General features: G+C 35.9%; 1 protein-coding gene across 4 annotated transcripts in view; it reads left to right on the top strand.

The window, feature by feature from the left end:
• LOC117153179 (uncharacterized) overlaps positions 1 to 18,461 on the top strand; it is a 140,188-nt gene extending 121,727 nt beyond the window's left edge. For all 4 annotated transcript variants that reach the window (XM_033326948.2, XM_076622694.1, XM_076622695.1 and 1 more), the window contains 2 exons: positions 11,989 to 12,258; positions 14,352 to 18,461. In XM_033326948.2, the coding sequence (XP_033182839.1) occupies positions 11,989 to 12,258; positions 14,352 to 14,468 (387 nt within the window). In that variant the 3' untranslated portion in view covers positions 14,469 to 18,461. The remainder of the gene's footprint in view (positions 1 to 11,988; positions 12,259 to 14,351) is intronic.
• The last annotated feature ends 1,910 nt before the right edge of the window (positions 18,462 to 20,371 follow it).

Raw genomic sequence — 20,371 nt, 5'->3', positions numbered from 1 at the left:
GAATAATTTCATGTTCCTCAAATCGAAGTCAGTGGAAATATGAGAAGTGCAAATTTATAAAATTATTAGATCGAAGTACGAATTTTTTATTCGACTTAAACGAGTTATCGAAGATTATAGGAGTTGTTCCTTGAGTTTAATGATACAAAAGACGATAGTTCCTACGACACAAAAGCAAGAACAATGTAGCTTGTCTTCGATTCACGTTCATCACGATCAGAAAATAATCAGACTCCGGCCGATTCGATGCGAATTTAATTAAATTCAACGATGGTGTATCGTTCGACTTTGTTTCCAATTAAAACTCGCAGTTGCGTATTTTGATTAACAGTAAAATTTAATAATGAACACGTGTACACGAAAGAGGTAACCAGGAATTTCTCGGGACAATTCCCGGGGACGCGTAAATTTCGTGGATAAATTGAATCGATACGTGTTGTCGCAATAACAAGGTGCGAACTACAACGAAACTGAAACAAGCATATACCACGTGCACCACATGCATTCCAATTTTTGAATGAATTGCTGTTATCTTCCTAACTATCTATCTAACTAACGAAGCAAGAGGGAAGAAAAACGAATTTTCATTAGTTTGGAGAGATGTGAGATATCGTTTTCTCAAATAAAATTTTGGCTGCATACATGTACACTCTTATTTATATGTATTAGGGAGATACTCAAAAAAAAACTTAAAGAATCAATATAAAATTATCAAAATGTTTAAAAATGATCTCATTTCAAAAGTTAGACTATACACATTTGATATTATAATAATAATCTCATTAATGTGTCACGTCTGTGGACCATTATTTTGGTCAATTTTTACATCCACATTATACATTATTACATTTATCAAAAAATCGAAAAATACAAAGATTTTTTTATTAATAATCGTATTAGTATCATAAGTTCTTTTTTAATGTGATTAATATCAATCGATAATAAAATCAAATTTAATTGATAATATTTAGCTATAAATATAAACTTCGCAAAATATTTCACATCCGTAGTCAAAAAATGACGAAACGCTGCGGAAGCTTATAGAAAACGCAGACTCGTAAAAAGTGTACTGGCAATAAAAATGGGCACGTGTCAGTTTCATGCGCAGCTTGGTTCACGTAACGCGATCTATTTTACCTTTCGAATTAATCATTGGTTAAACCATGTGTGGTGTGTGCATATCATTGTCTTCCGAACGAACCACTCCACTCAATTATCCACAACGTAACGGGCTACGAAGAATAGGGAAATCGTAGAAATGAAACGCGGCCGTGTATATGAATTAAGTTAATTAGTTGTCGAACAAATAAAGCCTGTTCGTTAACAGCAATCAGTTTTGGTTTCTGACGCAACGGTAGGGTTACAAGTTGAATTAATGGATCGAGTAGTGCATACATCCCCAGTCAAAAGCCAGTTGTTGCGTGTGCTTTAAAACTGGAGACAGTTAAAAAGTAAAGTACGCGAATTAATATTTTACATGTCAAAAAAAAATATTTAACGTATAAAATGCTATTGTATTAAAATTTTTGCCATAAAATTCATATAATATTTAAAGTTCATAATTAAATACTAAATTCTTTTAATTAATTTACTTTAAATACTAAAAGATGCTAGGTGTGTTAAAATTTATACTATAAAATCCATGATTATTTTTCTAATTTCTAATTTACGTTAAATATTAAAATTTTATCAAGTGTGAAACATATCCTAAGACATTCATTCTCCGAAAATTCATCAGAAATCGCAGTAGAGTAATTTGTCTGATGGTGATTTTTATGAGAAAAATTTGAATTTGTTGTCGGAATTTAGATAACCCATCAAAGGGTACTGTTACCAGGGACGTAATTAGGGGTAGAAAATTGATAGAAGATCTTTATTAGAAGCCACGTGCGACCGGAATTAGCTAGAAGGGTCGGTAGTCTGTAATCGTGGCATTGTCCCTTTTTGCTGGAGCTATCGTCGCTGAAGACGGAACAAAAGCGATCAGAAAGCTTTATTCTTGCTTCGATCGTTGTCTTCATTAACCGTCTGTGGTTTGTCGCTCATTTAGCCACGATATTTGTCGGCATCTTTATGCAAGAGTAGTTTACAATGTACATCTAGTGCTTCAATCTAACCGGCGGCATACCATGTGTACCATATGAAGGAATTCGTGTTATCTCTATCAGTCAGTATCGAAAAACGAGTCGAAGAAATCGATAACCATAAAATTGAGGATTACTATTACATACAGTAACATTATGCATAATTTTTATGTAATATATTTCAACTGCCCGTCATTAAGTTTCTATCTTCCTACACTAATGAAAGCTTCTTTCTCTGTTTATAATAAATAATAATAATAATAATTACTTCTAAACGAACAAGAAAAATGGACCACTGGCACTTTAAAATTTCAATTCCTGAGAAATTATCTTTGATTTAGAATTCGATCTTGTATGAACCGATGCTTTCTTACGTGTTTTAATGGAAACTACGTACTTCTAAAGCTCGTCACAATTTCATGAAATAATTGATATAAATTACATTTTCATTCACATATATTCATCGATGAGTAAAGATATACGCGTAAGTAGGTACATATACCGTCAGAAATTGGCAGAGCTGGTGTGCTCGTCTATTTGCGTGTATATTGGCTATCCGTGTACACGATGTTTCGTGTACCGTGTACACAAGACTGAATGTAATTTGCAGGAATCTCGCAGGGGGTGGGATCTGGATCCCGCGCGGTGACATAGGACATTGAATTTCCGGCATCTCGCCGTGGTGTATTGAATCGATCAATCAGTCACATTCACGTTAATTAGCTTGTAGCATAAAGTGTTTATCGTGTCGTTTAATCCAGGTGGGGCGTTTATATTTCGCACGGCGACGCCTTGCGTCGTATAAATTCATTTCTAGGTAATTACGCTGGTTTGACGTCCGAAAAATATTTTACCTCCAGTCGAGTCGCGAGAAATTAACGCCGGAAGCCTGTAAAGGTTATTTATTCCATTGTTCCGTGTCTTGGTATATTACGATATTTAAAAGAGATTGCTGGTTGCTTGCCAATTTCCTCGTGTCAACACTTTGTTCAAGTACTCGCACAATAACATACACATCTGTTTTAGTGGTTTTATAATGACAAGTGAATATTCTTGTAGCAAACGTTTTCACGTGTTATTGTATAGAAACAAACTTTATAGTATTATCTATTTATGGCTTCCCTTATTTCATAATTTTTTTGAAAATGTTAAAATAAGTACAATTTGAAAATGTTAAGATATAATGAAATAGTATTTGATCCATGTCTGAGTGACATCCTAATTGTTATAAAATAAAGATCGTTTTCAATGAATTAGGACAGAAATTATTAGGAAGAAATTCATCGATGAAAATTATTTTTATGAAAGATGGAATGGAGAATAATAAAATTAGAAAAGTTGTTGAAGAATTATTCTTGTCGAGATAACAGAGAATCTCTTGAAATAAAAATTACTCTAAACTATTTAATCAATATCTTTTGTGCCAGTTATTATTTCTGAACATGAGTGCTCTCCATTCCTAGTTTCCGTTTGCCAGGTAGTTTAAGACATTTGTACAGTACAGTTTTAATCCTGTTAAAAAGATCGAACGAAAAATATTTTTATATCCGGAAGAGAATGAAACAGCTTAATGTTTATCGCGTTATCAATAGCGAGGATCGTTGGGAATATTTACTGAAAGACTTTTACAAACACGAAACCCTATTGACAGTGTTCACTGGCGTATAGAGAAACTTTTGCCATCGGAAAGCTGCAGCTGGAAACTTGGCGGAAGTAAGTTCATTCCGGAATACGCGTCTTGATAAACATCTTGGCGCAGTTAGGTAACGTTATAGAAACGAGTCAACGACGGACTTTACGATCGTGCCTTGAGTAAAAGAGGCCGTTAAATCGTCTTATTTCTCTGAAAGAAAAAGAAGACACGAAGAAACGTTCGACATCGTCAACCTGGAAGAAACGTGCACCCCCTTTTCGACGTTTCAAGGCGGGAAACCATACGGAAATCTCGATCCACGATGGCGTTTAAACGTCACGTAATCTGATCTTTCTGTCGATCTGATCGAAACGAAACGTTATAGCGTTTTACTGGTGGAATATCTGATTTTCCGCGTGAACACGAAACTTCCATCAAACGTTCTAGTGAATTTCAAGGTGTTCGATCGCAATTCCGGCCGCGTAGATCACGCTACAGGAATTCCGTGGAAAAAGGAGCCGGCTGGCGTTAACTTGTCCTTTCCAGCGAGCTATTTATCAGCGTCGAAGGACTGGAGGAAAGTTCGCGTGCACGTTTCGAGGAAATACGAGACGAGGAGCCTGGATATGTCTCCCCGGGGAATATCGTTGGAGTCTCTGTCTGGCCAGGCACATGGTGTAGGTACATCGAATCAGCTTTCTACTTGTTATCTCCCGGCATTTGATCTCTTTGCCATTTCCTGTTCACTCTTTTGTCCCTGGATTCTGGAGACGACGTTTCCTTCGGGGCTTCCTTAGTCGCGGTAGAAATAAAGATTCGGTCAATTGGTCGAAGAGGAGAAAGATCCCTTTCATCAGATGATACAATCCCCTGACATGGCCATTTTACGCTGTTTCTCTCATTCAACGACTGTTGCCTCCTTAATTTTTCTGTCTGATTAAATTTTCTGGATTTCTATATTAATTACTTAGGATGAATTGCTCCGTTATTGAGTGAAATCAATGATCTTGAACAAGTCTTCAACAAGTCTACAGACTAGATTGAGCAACTTCGTAAATTGGAAAACAGAAGAAAGCAATATGACGATTTTTTAACATTTTTAAAAATTTATCATTTTTGTACCATATTTTGGCAATAATTAAATCTTATGGGAGTTGTTATCGTATATAGGGGAATTAATCACTAATTATGTAGCCACATAGTAAAATCAAGAAATTTAGGAAAAGTGGAGTTGATTAGTTTAGTTCAGTTCGGAGAAACTCAAATGTTACGCTGCTTCGTTAAATTTTTTTGACTTTTCCATATTACTAAATGACTTAAGAGGAGTTTTATTATTAAACGAAGGAAATACGTCTTCGTCAACGAATGTGTCTTCGTTAAATGAATTTTTAATTAAAAGCTTGACATGGACAGTCTTTGCTGATAGTCGAACGATTTAATCTCACGAATATTCTAAGATCTTTTTCAAGAATATAGGACAGCTCGGTGTCAGAATTTTTTGCAAGTTCGTAAAGTTTCGTTATCCCTGACACCGTACAAACTGCCACTTTTCGTACACGTCTTTCCCTCGCGATGTATTTTCAAGAGCTTCAACTCTAATCGAGTCTGCTCCCCAACGTCGTGGAATCGCGCTTATAAAACTTAAATGTACGGCGAGTTCGCCCCAGGACGACTTAAACTTTGACCAGCCAGCCAAATATTAACTCTTTGCACCGCAGGCTAAAGAAGAATTCCGCTCCTCTATCTTGATGAAGAGAAACTTTCCGCCGGAGTCATTGTTAGGATTCCAAATACCATGAGCAATCTTATACATATAAGTTGAAGTTTACGCAAATTTTCAGTGCAAAAATCTTTTAATCAAGGCTTATCGCTGTGAAATAATAAAATCAGTTATTCTACGTGAAATTAGAGATACAGAATAGACCGTGGAACTTAAATTTACATTCTGTGTCCTTTGATCTAGAAAGCAAGTGAAAGTAATAAGTCGATTAGTACTTCAATGCCTCTTCGTAATGAGTTAAGCTTCCTTTAGATCAGTCAAGTCGTTCCAAATCACCTGAACTCAAGTAACTTCTAGGTCATTTGAGTTCAAACGACTTCAAGGCAAATAACTTGTCTAATGAGAGCAAACCTGAAAGCTTGAAACAATATTTCAAACCGAATAAATGACTAATAGAATCCAAGTTGCTCAAATTCCAATATCTATACCTATATACCTCCTTCTCTATTCCGAAATTTGATAAACCTTTTCTTTTTTAGTTTACGTAGGCAAATGCTTTGGAAAATAATCAATTGAATATAAATTTTGGTATAAGCGTAAATAATGTTTGATAGTATTATATGTATCAGACTATATCAGAGTGTTACGTATCTCAGAAGAAATTTACGTCATCTGTAAGATCTCTCTCATCATTGCTATACATTACAGCCTTCATTCGATTTCAATTAAAGACGCAAATATTATATTGTTCGAGCTTAGTTTTTGCTCTAAAAAGGATACGTACGGGCAGACTTAGAAAAGTAAATATTCGACGCAATTGGATTAATTCCTTCGCAAAATATCTGCTAAAATTCTACGAGATATCGACACGAGATCACCGAAAACTTCTTAACCGTTGAATTGCTTTTACGATTCCTCGATTCTTTCACAAGCAAACAGCGGGGAATGCATTAAAACCCTTTCGTGGAGAAGCAGCGGAATCGTTTCCAACGAAGATTCTACGCTGGTGAACCAAGCTCTAAAAGCGCATCCTCCTTTTCACGAACGTTTATGGTTGGTAATAGTTGGAAAGTCTCGTACCCCCGGGGCGAAAAGCCTTTTAACCGGCGTGTATTTTCCATGCCCTCTTCGATTGCACGATTCCGTTGAGATTTCGCGATTCCACGAGAGATGATCGCATCTCAAACCTCATACCAACACGATGGCATAATTGCATGTGATGGATTCGTATAGAAATTGTTGTGTGTAACTAGCTGTTTAATGATGTAACATTCAGATGGATTTGCATTGGATTAATTAGCAGTCGGTTATTGATCGCTTTTTTTGCATTAATGAAGATCTCTCGTTAGCAGAGCGAATTATCTGATTTCGAATACTATTCACATTACGATATTATCAAAATATTATATTATTCGTGAAAATATACGTTCATATATACACGGTTGTATACAAATTTTTCAAGTATGTTAGAATTCCACTTATCTGAACTCCATTTATTCGAACGGAATTTTATTTAATCCTCTATCAACTGAGCTTTTGCTGCATGAATCCACTTATCTGAATGTGAGCTCTTACTATGTGAACGAGAAATAATAGGTAATGAAGAAAATTGGCGAAGTCCTCTTATATGAATTTCCATTATACATATAAATATTCAAATAAATGGAGTTTTCCTGTTAACTGAATATACCTTTATTTTTGTACATTTAATTAATATGACTTTCATCTAATTTAACGCAAGATTATCTAATTTCGTTATTTTGTGTATTGCTCGCCAAAATAAAATTTTATATGCTGTTGCGAATTCTCAACTAAATAGCGATCGGTCAGGGTCAACCGATCGGTTGATATCGCGAACTTTCAATGAGTTAACACACAAGGTAGAGGTAAATTGAATATATCGAGTGTTAGTATCGTTTGATACATTATTTGCACTTTCAGTATACACGAAGAGTTTGACGTTCTGATCACGACGGTTGTACGATCTTGTTGAGACTGAATATGGTAGAGTCTCAAACGAACGGTACGGCACTCTGATGAAGACTGTTCAAGAATGTAGCTGTTCCCTCCACCAACAGCTCCGTCTCGTCCGTACATCCTGACTTTCCGTCCGTGGGTTTTCTTTGGTTTACCTGTATCGGGGGTGCATATCCTCTGGTATTGTCAGTTGTTTACCTATGCCTCGACCCATCAGCACTTAAGATGATTTTTAGTCTCTTAGCGATGAACGCATCATAAGGTTTATAGCTCGGGGAGGCAGACACTTCAGACTTTCCCAAAAAAGGGAGATGTGCTATCCGAGTCAAATCTCCAAATCTCGAACATATGCATCACCCTAGTCACACTATTTTATCATTCTTAATAAATTTTTCCTAATTATTGGAATGTAAAATTTCATCAATTTTATATTATTATCTTTTATTTTGAAATTTTCTGGAAATTGTAAGAAATTTCCATGAGATGAAAAAGGAGGAGTACTTTTAGCTTAGGTGAGTAATATTTTCATGAGTCACTGAATTTTCCTAACGGGTCATTCAAATTACCGCGACGCATAGAAGTACCACCGCGTCTTCCTCGACGAATTCCTTCGCACATGAGGTCAGGATCATTCCAATTATTTTCTTCCAGCGAAACGGCTCCTGCATTCGCGTTGTAGTACCGTGACTCACGATCGTTTGTACAGTGCCGCGTTGCGGCAACCAGGAGGTGGATTTTTAATGATCTGCCGTCGATAATTAAGCACGCTTGCCTCTCGTCGCAAAATTCCAATCAACCAGCTTGCACGTTTATCGAGAACAAAGGCTTGAACTCTGCAAGGTGTTGCCACGGTTTTCAGCGTGTTATAAACCGCGAGCCGAATTTTTCGATGCCGTTCTTTGCGTAGAAAATTGCACAGATTCCTTTCATTTGGCGTCAAAACGGTTTAAAGTGGCTGTAATTTCTAATTTCAATGGAAGCTCGAGGTGGAAATTAGTGGAAGAACTACGCGAGCACCTTTGGACCGACGCTAATTAACGAATTGAACAGAAGCCGGGGCTCACGTTACCCTTTCTTGAGCTGACTTACCGTAGCTGCTTTATATTTCACAGCTGATTTTCCTTAAGGGCGAAGTAGCAACCATCGAATCCATTATGTGTAAAAATTTTCACGATAGAAAAAAGAAGTATAACATCACACATGAATATTTAAGAAATACAAAATAAGAATTCTATCATCCTAAAAACTGTGAAAAAAATTCTTTAACATTTAAAGTATTAATATCACGTTGATAACAAAATTAGCAGAAAATTCAATTATTAACGATTCGTATATCCAGAACAAATCTTTCCTCAATATTAGAAAATGCAATGTCATACATTTCTCTCTTACAACTCTGTACTATTTCCTTCTGGACATTCACCTTTTTTTATCAACTCTATTGGTGATCCAAATGTGTTGGACCGTTCGCGAAGAGAATCGATCGCGAAGAAGCGCACCAATGAGAGTCGTAAATTCCCGTTACGATTTGATAATCGACGCCACGAATTGGTTGGTCCCCTATTTCGGTTAGGATAATAGAGGTGGTTGAACTGATGATAACACTTGGTTAACAAATTAAAACATGCACTTTATTCCAACAACTTTGTAGATATAAATAGTTACGCGTGGTGTGTGTAGATGTATTCTCAGCGAAGTGTAAATAGTACGGAAAACCATTCAAGAGATGGTGACTGATTTAAGTACGAAAACCCAGTCAAGACATTGACTGGTCAACGAATGAAAAACCAATGAAGTTCGGTGACGATGTTGTCGCGGAGGAAAGCTACTGATGGGTGTGTCTAACGCGCGGGACCATCGGATTCGTTGATGGCAATTTTGGCCGGGAAAGTGAGGGCAACCGTCATTGCTTCTAATCGGATAAGAAAAAGGCTGGTGGGTAAGGATGGGTCCTGGTCGCTTCCATTCAAAGCTTGCCCGTGGGTGGTATTGTGCATAGGAAAACCGTTTCCCATGTTTTCTCGGAATGGACAATAAATCTCAAGAATACTTCAACTAAAAACATACTTTTTTGGTCTCAAGGACCTTAACTATGAAAATGCGAAGACTTATGATGGGACTTTAAGATATTGAGGCATGGGGTCTGGTTTGTATAGAGAGTCACCGGACGTAACAAAACGATTCGTCATTATCTTTTTCCGATCACACGACTCGGGAAATATGCTCAGCAAAGAAAGCCTTAAGCTTCCTGGTAAGATTTTCCACGGGTCAAACACCAAGACACAGCTTAAAACAGTGCAACGATGCAAACGGGCAAGCTGCGTACAGATTTGGTCAAATAATTTCTACCACCTACTATAACATGTCCAGCTGGACAAATTGTAAAGTACAAATTAAATAATAATAATAAACAAACCTACTATAACCATTTTAATACTGTACAAATACTGCAATAAATATGAAACTTGGGTCATAGGAGGATTACCACTGATTTGATTTACTTTCACAGGATACTTGATGGATATGTTTGCTGTCTAACGATTCTTGCTAATACTAATATATTATACATATGTTAACGTCCATAATATCAAACATATACCTCCTTGTTTGGACAACTGGTGACACTAGATTATCTAATGTAGCTAACAAGTTCATCGATACCTTAAATCTTTTTGGCGATTCAGTGTCTCGTTTTAAGTCTAACGGTTATTTAGCAGATTTATTTGACGGACCTAACCACTAGAATTATACCTCAAAGGGACTAAATAATTTACAACAAATAGATGAATATTGCAAATTTTTCGATATACAACGCAAATCCAAAATTTAAAATATATCCCACATTTATTCTAATTTCTTAAAGAAATATCTTTCGAGAAGAGAGTATCTTTGGTACATTTTCTCGTAAAACTAATCGCCTCGAACCATCCGATGCGTCAAAGAATTCAAAAGGACAAGAATACTCGGGGAGAGCTTGTCACATTCCTCTTTGATAATCCACCGGAGAGGCAGAGAATTTCTTTCGGGCGCTTCTTTCTCCCAGTGTCAGGTAGAAAAAAGGGGAAAAGGGACACGGAACTTTCGGCGTGACGACGCTCGTCGTGGCATCGTTAGAAAAATCCCTTTCGCCCGTGGGGCGTGTTCGCGGGTGGAAAAGTCTCAAAGAGTTTCTTGCCAATATGAAACGAACGAGACAGCAGAAAAGAGGAGGAGGTACTTGCGGGTACGTCTTACCTCGTTAAGAGAATAATGCCCTTCCGGGGCAACCGAACAACTTCCATCGTGGTAGACTAACGAGAGTCAACGATGCAGACGAGCAAAAAGGAGCACGACCACCCTTAACAAAAGCCAATCAACCCCTTCGAGTTTATTGATGCGACCCTTTGAAGTTAAGAATGCTCAACAATGATTAAGGATTTTGTCAAGGCTTTAGTGAACGACCAATTTACCTGTTTAACTGCTTACTTAAACGGTTCAGATTAAACGGTTCTAAGAAATCGGGTAAAATAAATCAACAAATAGTTGTAAAAAGATATTTATTTTATACTTGGTTCAATATAAATAAATGTACAGGGAAAAATATTACGAGTAAGATCTTGGAAATAAAATAGTTAATAATTAAATACTTAAAAAATATTGGATCAAAGGAGTTTGACGAAAATCATATTTCGGTTTCGTTAAGATACAATATTAATATTGTCAAAATTACCTACATGTTCTTAACGATTTCAAAAGGGAGAAGATTGAGGTACAGTATTTTTGTGGAAAAAATGGCGATATAAGGCACGAAACTTTCATACAAACGATATTTATTTTATACGCGCTTCGATGCAGAAATATATAGGGTGGTTGGTAACTGGTGGTACAAGCGGACAGGGGGTGATTCTACGCGAAAAAATAAGTCGGAAATATAGAATAAAAATTTTTCGTTTGAGGCTTTGTTTTCGAGAAAATCGACCTTGAATTTTCGCTCGGTACGCGTGCGGTACGTTATAACGGATCTCACTGTAAATCGTTGTCTCGATGGAAAGATTTAAAAAAAAAAAATTAAAAAAGAAATGTTTATTCTATATTTTCGACTTCTTTTTTCGCGTAGAATCACCCCCTTTCCGCTTGTACCACCAGTTACCAACCACCCTGTATATAAAGAAGGATAACGTGAATAAAATTTTAAAGAGATGAAATAGTAGTATATTCGAAATTTATGTTGGAAACATGAAACATATACGTAGATGCATATAGAAATTCCGATATATCTTGGCATCGAAAAGTACTTTTCTGTGTCCCTATTCGTAACTACGACAATAAACGCACTGGAGTACATGGGCGACTTTATATGAGAAAATAATGTTTCAGGAGAAAAATTGCTCTGCAGAAAATTGTTATTCTTCACGAATTTATTCACGATCTTATATATACACATTTCCTATGCTGATGTGGTTACTGTGGTTATAAAACTCCTAAAAACATTCTTTGAAAATTCATGACTCTTCTATCGTCTTAAAATCAACTTTCATATCTTCAACGATTAGAATATTTCATTTGTAGGACTAACTGATAATATTTGGCTGCAGGACATGGACATGCTGCAACTGTTCGCCTCGCCGGCGGGACGAGCGTTGCTCACCAGTGACAATCGGCGGAGAGGATCGACGTCGACCTCCTCCTTGTCTCGAGAGTCCTCTTCGAGGCTGAAGAGAGGCAGAAGACCATCGGGTACAGTCAGTGCGCCGACCACACCACCAAGGCAACGGAAATCGAGCGCGGAACTGTACAAAGAAGCTGTCGAGATTCTTGGTCTTACCTGTTCGTTGACCGATAGCTGCCCATGCATCGATTGTCAGGTAAATACATACATGTTCTACATGTTTTTACTATAATAAAATGTGTATCCGTAACGTGACATAGTTATGAAATTTACAAATCAAACAATAAGAATTATCTCGTATGTGGAGGTCAGAAAATTTTATAAAACTTTTTTTTTAAGGAATCCAACTTTACCTAATTTTAAATTTCTGTAGATGTGATTATAAGGAGGTATCATTTTAGTTATAATGATAAAAATTATACTATTTGATTAAAACATTTATGTCAAGATTACATATATCTCCTAAAGTACATTTAGACGGTAGTACCATAAAATATTTTAACGCTGAACTAATGTTCGTACGTGCTCCATTACAGCGGTCAGTTTTAGGGTCACTATAACACTCTTTCGTAATAAAAGTGATACTCCAAATTGCTATATAAATTCGACGATATTTTTCCATTGTACATGAATTTATATTTCTTTAACCTTTTCAGGATTAACTTCTTTCGTAGTCACAAAAAATGTCTTTTGTATTAATAGCTAATAATAGGAAAATATCCTCTTGTAGGGTTTTGTAAAGAAGATACAATCCATCAAAATTTGAGGCCGGTTTCACTGGAAATAGATACATTTATTGTTTATTTAGGTAACATCTTATTAAAGTACAATATATCACGTAATGTAGAAAGTGAAAGGAAAAAATGAAAACGCAGAAATTTCCTTTAATTTGTTATAAGTTATTATTCGTTTTATTCGTTAATATAAAAATTTTTATAATGTGATGGTATCTCTTCAAGTACAAAAATTCCAAATAAAAGTTCAGTTTCCTCTAGTTCTTTTTACGGAATGGTGGAAATTACAACGCGTAATTGCATCCATTCACGAACTCACTCACGCGACGTGTGCAATTAGCGCGAGTCAGAGAGTATAATCTTGGAAATTAAGAGGATATTGTCTCGATTTTAGAACTAATTGCCTAAAGCTCCCGGTGTACCAATTATAGCCGAGGCGAGGCGGTTCCCATTGATTAGCCATTTTCTCGACCAAACGCGTAAATATTTCTTTGCCCCAGTTTTCCACTTGCGCGACCGCGATCAGCTGGCGTTCTTGTTTCGGAAAGCCAATGAAAGAAAATGCAACGTGGAAACTTGGCGTCTGAATTTAATTAAAAATTTTATTGCGTATCGGTTAACCTATTACAATTTTCATTCCACCGGAAATTTCGCAAGGTGTGCGAGCTTGTTTGTGGAATCTCGGAATAACTAACGAGAGAAATTTCGTCCTCTATTTTTACTCGCGATAGAATATACATATGCGGAGACGTTAATGAGACTGTTAGCTTTTTTTTAGTTAGCGTATTTCTCAACTCGTAACAAAGCAAACTGTGTATTTTCGAGCATTTACGGTCAGAGAATTTTCACATTGAGTTTGCTTTCCAAGGCCAACGCTGGTTGGCATTGAACTTCCAAGGTTAAATATTTTCTTTTGCGTGCACCTCCGAGGCTAGACCCTTCGACCTTTTAATGGTTAGCTTAACTACACAGCTAAAGCCCTTTCGGTTAGAGAGCTTAATGTCGGAAAGCTCGCCACTTTAAATTACTCGATAACGAAAAGCTTTGAACTTATAGGCTAAAAGTTGAAAAAACTTTGACCTGGGAAATTGAATGTCGCAAAGATCGAACCTCGGAAATTTAACGTCAAAGAGCTTTAGCCTGGGAAATTTAATGACAAGAAGCTTTGACCTCCGAAGTTCAATACAGTAGAAGATCTATTATCCAAGCATATCCTATCTAAGCGATAATATTTAATGTTTCAGATAATATTTAACAATCCAATAAATTATCATTTTTTATAACAATATGTTGTTATCTATATTTTAGTTTGATTAAATAACATTGTCCAAGAAATTCAGCTATTCTGTTTGTAACTGATTAATGCGAATAATAAAGATCTCGTTGTACCAAAAATTTCTCACCGGTAAAGTTCACGCTCTTCTATTCTTCTTTTCTTTTACAAATTACTCTGTCACTTGCAAACACACATTTTCCAACTAAATTCAAAGAACATAATCCACTAAAAAATATCAGCTTTTATATCATGATAAAACATTATTCGTCTCTTTTCCAGAGTAATTATTTCGACTGCGACGAAGATTTCGGCGATGCGAGAACGGAATTGGCTGCAGGCACGCCCATCCTGCTGGACCACGCTTTGTCACATCCATTGACGTGTTCCATACAGTAGCAGCTGAATATCGCGTTTCGAGTACGACTTTACATCCGCCTGTTCTGCCATCTGACGAAACGGAAATCATCGAGGTGTCGAGGATCCATCGGGAACGCTGAATTCAGACCAAAGTGGGAACGCGTGTACTTGAACGTGTACAGCGTGTACGTTTAACGCCTGTACTTTGATCTCTGAAAACTCTCAAAACGAGAAGATCGCGTGAATTAGAAAATAGAAACGAGTATATAAAGAGCTGAATCTTAAATGTTGATTTTTCGATAATTTCGTTAAATAATTTCGTCAAAGGAAAACGAAAAACTTTCAACGCGCCGAAAATCTGCACCAAGGTCTTGATTCTCATCGATATGCTTCTGAAAATGTTCACGCGTCTTCTTCCAACGTCTGATATTGCGTTCATTAAGTTCTTCGGCGATATAATAGATTGTAATCGATTGTATGTATGTACGTGTACAGGAAACGCTAACGTTATATTATATTATATGGTGAAACGACGTGTTAATAACCCTAAGATTTTGTATCTTTCAATTGCGTTCAATCGTAAAATCGTTAAGAATTTACTTGCTAGTAACAGACACGAAGTTTCGATCGTACTTAACACAAACGAAGAGCAGGGGTTTCCGACTTGAAAAACGCGATCTCATGTGATTCATTCGATCATCGTTCTCCTCTCGATGGAACACGATATTAATTATAACGATAATTAAAAAAGGAAAAAAAAAAAGAAAACGAGACACAACCATCGCGAACGATAAATATATAATTTGTGGACAATACATCGTAACGGAATAAGTCACTGCTCCGATTGTTTCTCCTCTTTTTATATGAAACGAAGAAAAAGATAATAACGCAGGCTTACGTTATTACGTATCTAGGAATATCTATGTACAAAATATGCCCCCTGAATGTACAACAGTTTGCCGGTAATCGCGCCTGGCTGCTAAAAATTGATGGAAACAAATATCGAGATAACAAACATACATACAAAAAAAAAAGAGATAAAACTAGAAAATCGAAATTCATCGTTTCACGTTTTTATTATTAAATATTTCTATATATATTGTCATCGATACCGAATAAAAATATCTAACGCGACCTTAAATTTCGAGCAAAAATTTCTGTGCGCGCGTACGGAGGAAAGAGAAATAAAATATATAATAAATGGTATATATCGAAAAAATACAATATGCTCGTCTGGCTCAAATTCGACGAATTTATTTATCGTCGCGAAACGATACACATGCCAAATGATATAAAAAACAAATGCGCCAAATTTCTATATTAATTAGCGATAACGATACTAAAAATAAATAATAATTAATATTTAATGAACGATAACCCTAATAATAATACTAATATTAATAATAAATTTCGATCTAGTCGGAAGGTTGATTGAGACGTTTATTAGGTAACATTTAAATCGTTTATCGACGTACGCGATATATGAGGATTATATATATATGTAATATATAATATATAAATATATATATATATATTATACACATATACGTGTATACATACACATTATATTTACTACACGTTTTATTATTATACTTATTCGATTAAGTCTAGTAGGGTATATAGGGTTGTTGAACGTTTATGAGCTCGCAAACAAGCCAAAATAAGGTAAAGCTAAAGGATGACTAAAGAAAAAAAAATGAAAACCAGAAATAGAAGGAAAAATAAGACTAAAGGAAGAAGTGTAACGCGTTGATACTTAGAATTTATATACGTGTAAAGATCGATACGTATGCGTCGAACATATACATCTGTGTGAATAAGTTTTCTGAAACCGATGCTTTTCGTTAAGTGTTCCGCGTTTAAGTTATTTAAACACGTCGACTGCCGTTTGCGATTCTCGCCGATGAGAGAGCATCGTTAATTTTAATGACGTTCAGGAGTTTCTTCTTCAAACTTTGCCGTTCAGCTAACAAAATTACGGTTTATTCTGTCTGCCTGTAGTATCGTAAACGTTATTAAAAAACTCACGTCTATTTCCTACAACGTGACGTGAAACTTTCGGGCGTGTGTAATTACGAATAAAATAACGTAAATAGTGTTTACAATTTCCTGCCAAGGTTTCGTTCGAAATTTCAATTGTAAAGTAAGAAGAAAAGGGGCGAAGTTTTATTTGCGACAGTCGACGTAACGCACGAGAATCGTGACTATGTATAAGCGACGTAACGATAAACGAAGCTAGGCCTGAGTTACGTAAAATCGTAGATGGACTGAAAGAAATCAAAAAGAACGAATATACGAAAGGAGAGATATTGTAAAAAGGGCTGGACACTTTGTTGAGTGCTTCTTTATAAGAGAAAGAAGAAAGGAAACAAGAACATGTATTTACTTACATATATCTAAATCCGCGTCTAAGATGAGTGAAACAATATGAGAGAAAAAATCACATTTAAGAATGCAAGTGCCAAATTAAAATTTAATCGTGCGACGCTCGTAAGCTTAGTGGTTCGCTATCGAAATCTCTTCTTAAATTATCCGATAGATTACGAGTTAAGAGAAGAAACGACATGACAGGGCTGAATATTCGCAAATTTTACCAAACTTTACAAATCTTTAAACATATTAAACGCATCGTGCTTTCCCTTTTAGAGGGAAAGGAAGAGGCATGTCGAATCTTCGATGAAACAAAAATAGATTCAATAAAAAGAAGATGATATATTCGACCATTTTATAAGTAATGTGGTCTTCCTAAGAGTCGAGTTTAATATAATAGAACTCGCCATGAAAGTTTTATAAAAGGGGAATAGAAAACTTAGAAGAAAGGTTGCAAGTATCTGAGAATGAGAAAAGTGACGGGAAATACATGACTGATTTGTTACCGACTGAGCTAACGCAGGATATATCAAAATCATTAACATTGCATTGGAGAAGCATTTGAAATTTACTTCTTTTTCTTTCAGATATAATTATATTATTACATAAACAATATTCTATATATGATAATTATTTTTTAATTAAAGGTTATACATTCATATGTTATCCTAATTTTGACGCTGCTCGTACACCAAAATTTAAAAAAGAACGTATTGCTTATAAAATGACCTGATATACATTAATCGTAAAAATATCTCAGTGAACTTGAAACAATTTGATCAAGTTTTATACAGCTCCAGCGACGAGTCCTAAGCTTCTACGTGTTTTATTACGTTATCGTAAACGAGGATAAGCTGAAATGAAAAAGTTTCAGCTACGATTGCTTTCTTTTTACAACGAGACAAGCTGTCGTAGAGATGAAAGCCTGTCACATTTTACTGATCCATGATCCCGCTACGTTTGTGGAGAGCTTTCAACTTTTTTATCGCTGCCATTTTTTCGTCGAATTGTTTCGTGTATTGTTCACGAACAGAAGAAGACTTTTAAGATAATTTTTCGTTCGTAATACGAGTTCATTTTGTCTACTCGAAGAAGATAGTTGTAGAGTCACGTTTGTATAATCAGAAATATTATCACGACGTTGTTACGTGTAGATAGAAGGGAATTAAACGATTTTTGATCAACTAGTTACGAACGGAAGAGCGTCGAAGAAATGACAGATTTGTTGTAAGTTTAATTCACAAGTATCGTTACTTGTTAAAGCAGTTAGTAATTCAAAGTTGTTGAGATCTGTTCCAGTTTTTTCAAAGTCGTTCTTGTTACTTGAGAAACCTCGCATTTCCGCCTCTCTTCCAGTTGAATTCAAACAGCCAATCGACATTCTAGGTCGTTCGTTTTGCGCGATCGTCGAATTGGTTTTCTCTCATCGACGAAAGTAAAAGAGCAATTAAGCAATCTTTTTCCCAAGGATATTTCAGAGAAATGCGTGAAACCCTTGCAAATGATGTAACGATCTTAAAAATAAAAAGATGGGGGAAAATAATACGTGGCTTCTAATCGTTTTATAGTAATGTAAGCCGTAATTAAGACGAGAATGATTCTTGCAACACGCAGCGGCGTACTCTTGGATATGACTACTATTAAAATACGATAAAATATAAATCATGCTCATTTTATTTACCACATTCCTTTATTAAATATATAATATAATTTCTTAAGTCTAATACATAGTATAAAATTTGCTTATAACATACTTATAATTCTGTTATAACACACTGGATAGATCTATGAATCTCACTAGTTGCAATTTTACTTTTAACAAATATCTTTAAAAGATAAACAATTTTTTGACACCATTAGCTGTTGTATCATCGGTTGTTATAGATGCAATTTCCCATGCCAGCAGATAGCAACATATTTTAAACTTACAAATGATGATACCATCGACCGATAAGATAAACGCAAGAGGTACAAAAATAGAATAACGCTTGACGTCGCTTAATATTTATATCGTATACCGGACTAATAATAGCATACGTTAATCGGTTATACTTTCCACGGAATTGGACAAGAAGCGACATCACATTAATTTCTGAGACAACGGTTGTCGCTAGAGATTCTACCTTCTCTATAATAAGCATGCCGATACTTATATTCAAAAACTTATATTCAATAATAAAGGATATAAACAGCAATTGTAAACCAATTTTTAACATTACCATCGTATTATATTAGTATATCTCGTAGCATATAAGATTTCTAAGAATTGATAACGCAATGGAAATAGTAACACACGAGAAATTTTGCAATGAAAAAATGAGGGCGCAAGACCCATTGATACAGGCCCTTTCATGTCCTATTTATTACCGTAAAGGGGAGGCTGGCTTACATAGATATGCAATTTTCTCTTTGATGGCTACTGATATCAGAGGTGACAACAGGATTCGCGTTCACATACCTGAATCTTGGGTGTCAAATATGGAGAAGCGGTAGATATAAAAGTTCTTAGTAATAATGTCGGTAAAACAGCATGACGTCGGTAGGTTCGTCATAGGAAATCGCAGAGGGCATAAGAAAAGCTCTGATTTTTTGGCAGGATGATATTTCAGAACCTGGAATACAAAGTCCGGTCTTTTATTCGCGTGTATCCTATCTTTAGTCAATGATGAATAGTTTTTAGTAGAACTTTACAGATTAGAAAATGTTACCCTTTCTTATTAAAGTAGGAATCTGTAAATAAATAGTACCCTGTTGAGTCGACGTTAAAGAAGGAATCTCCCTTTCTGAATGATGAGGCAGAGTGTTCTTATATCAATATACAATTTATAAGAATCGCAGTAAACTTAATCCTTAAACTTAATGTATATTATGGTCTCTTCTTTCATACTACTTAATAATAGCACAAAATTAACTTGTATGTACAATGCCAATTTTTACTCTGAAATTCAGCATGAATATCCTACATTCTATTACATGTCTATCATTCTAGAAGAATGTAATTATCTACATGCATACCTAATAATCATCTTACAATTCTTATCGAAAAAAATGTTTCCCTGTAACTACAACAATTTATTTCCTTCCACAACGTCTCCATCATATTCTATCTATCTCAAAGCGTATCGGTAAGCATTTTATGCTCAACTCGAAGACCACTCAATCCAACGGAGAGACACCGATAGTAAACGACACTAAAGGCAGGCGGTAAATAGAAGCCAGGATGCAAATTGAATTCGTCGATCGAGCGAGAGGATACTCTTATTTCTTGGAAGTACCGAGTGCGAGTGGTTGAGGAAGCGGTGTAGGTGGATGGATCGGTGTCCTCTTCGTCGTTGTAGAAGGGTGCCTTAGGGAGCACCGCTTATATCGAGTTAGATCCGTTTGAATACCGAGTCGCTCTCGTTGGAAAGGGGGTGGTCGTACAAGATACTGTAGGATCAAAAGTTGATACCCAGTCACCTTCAACGGCTCTAGTCATCCTTATATGATTATCCGTAGACCTGCTGCTCGCAGTTTCTTCCGGTGGGTCGTGAAACAGGGGTTGGACTTTTCTTCCTTTCTTCTCTCACCTC

The sequence above is a fragment of the Bombus vancouverensis genome, chromosome 11, assembly GCF_051014615.1.
Source record: "Bombus vancouverensis nearcticus chromosome 11, iyBomVanc1_principal, whole genome shotgun sequence".
In the NCBI taxonomy this organism is placed as follows: Eukaryota; Metazoa; Arthropoda; class Insecta; order Hymenoptera; family Apidae; genus Bombus; species Bombus vancouverensis.
This window is presented reverse-complemented; position numbering and strand designations above follow the sequence as displayed.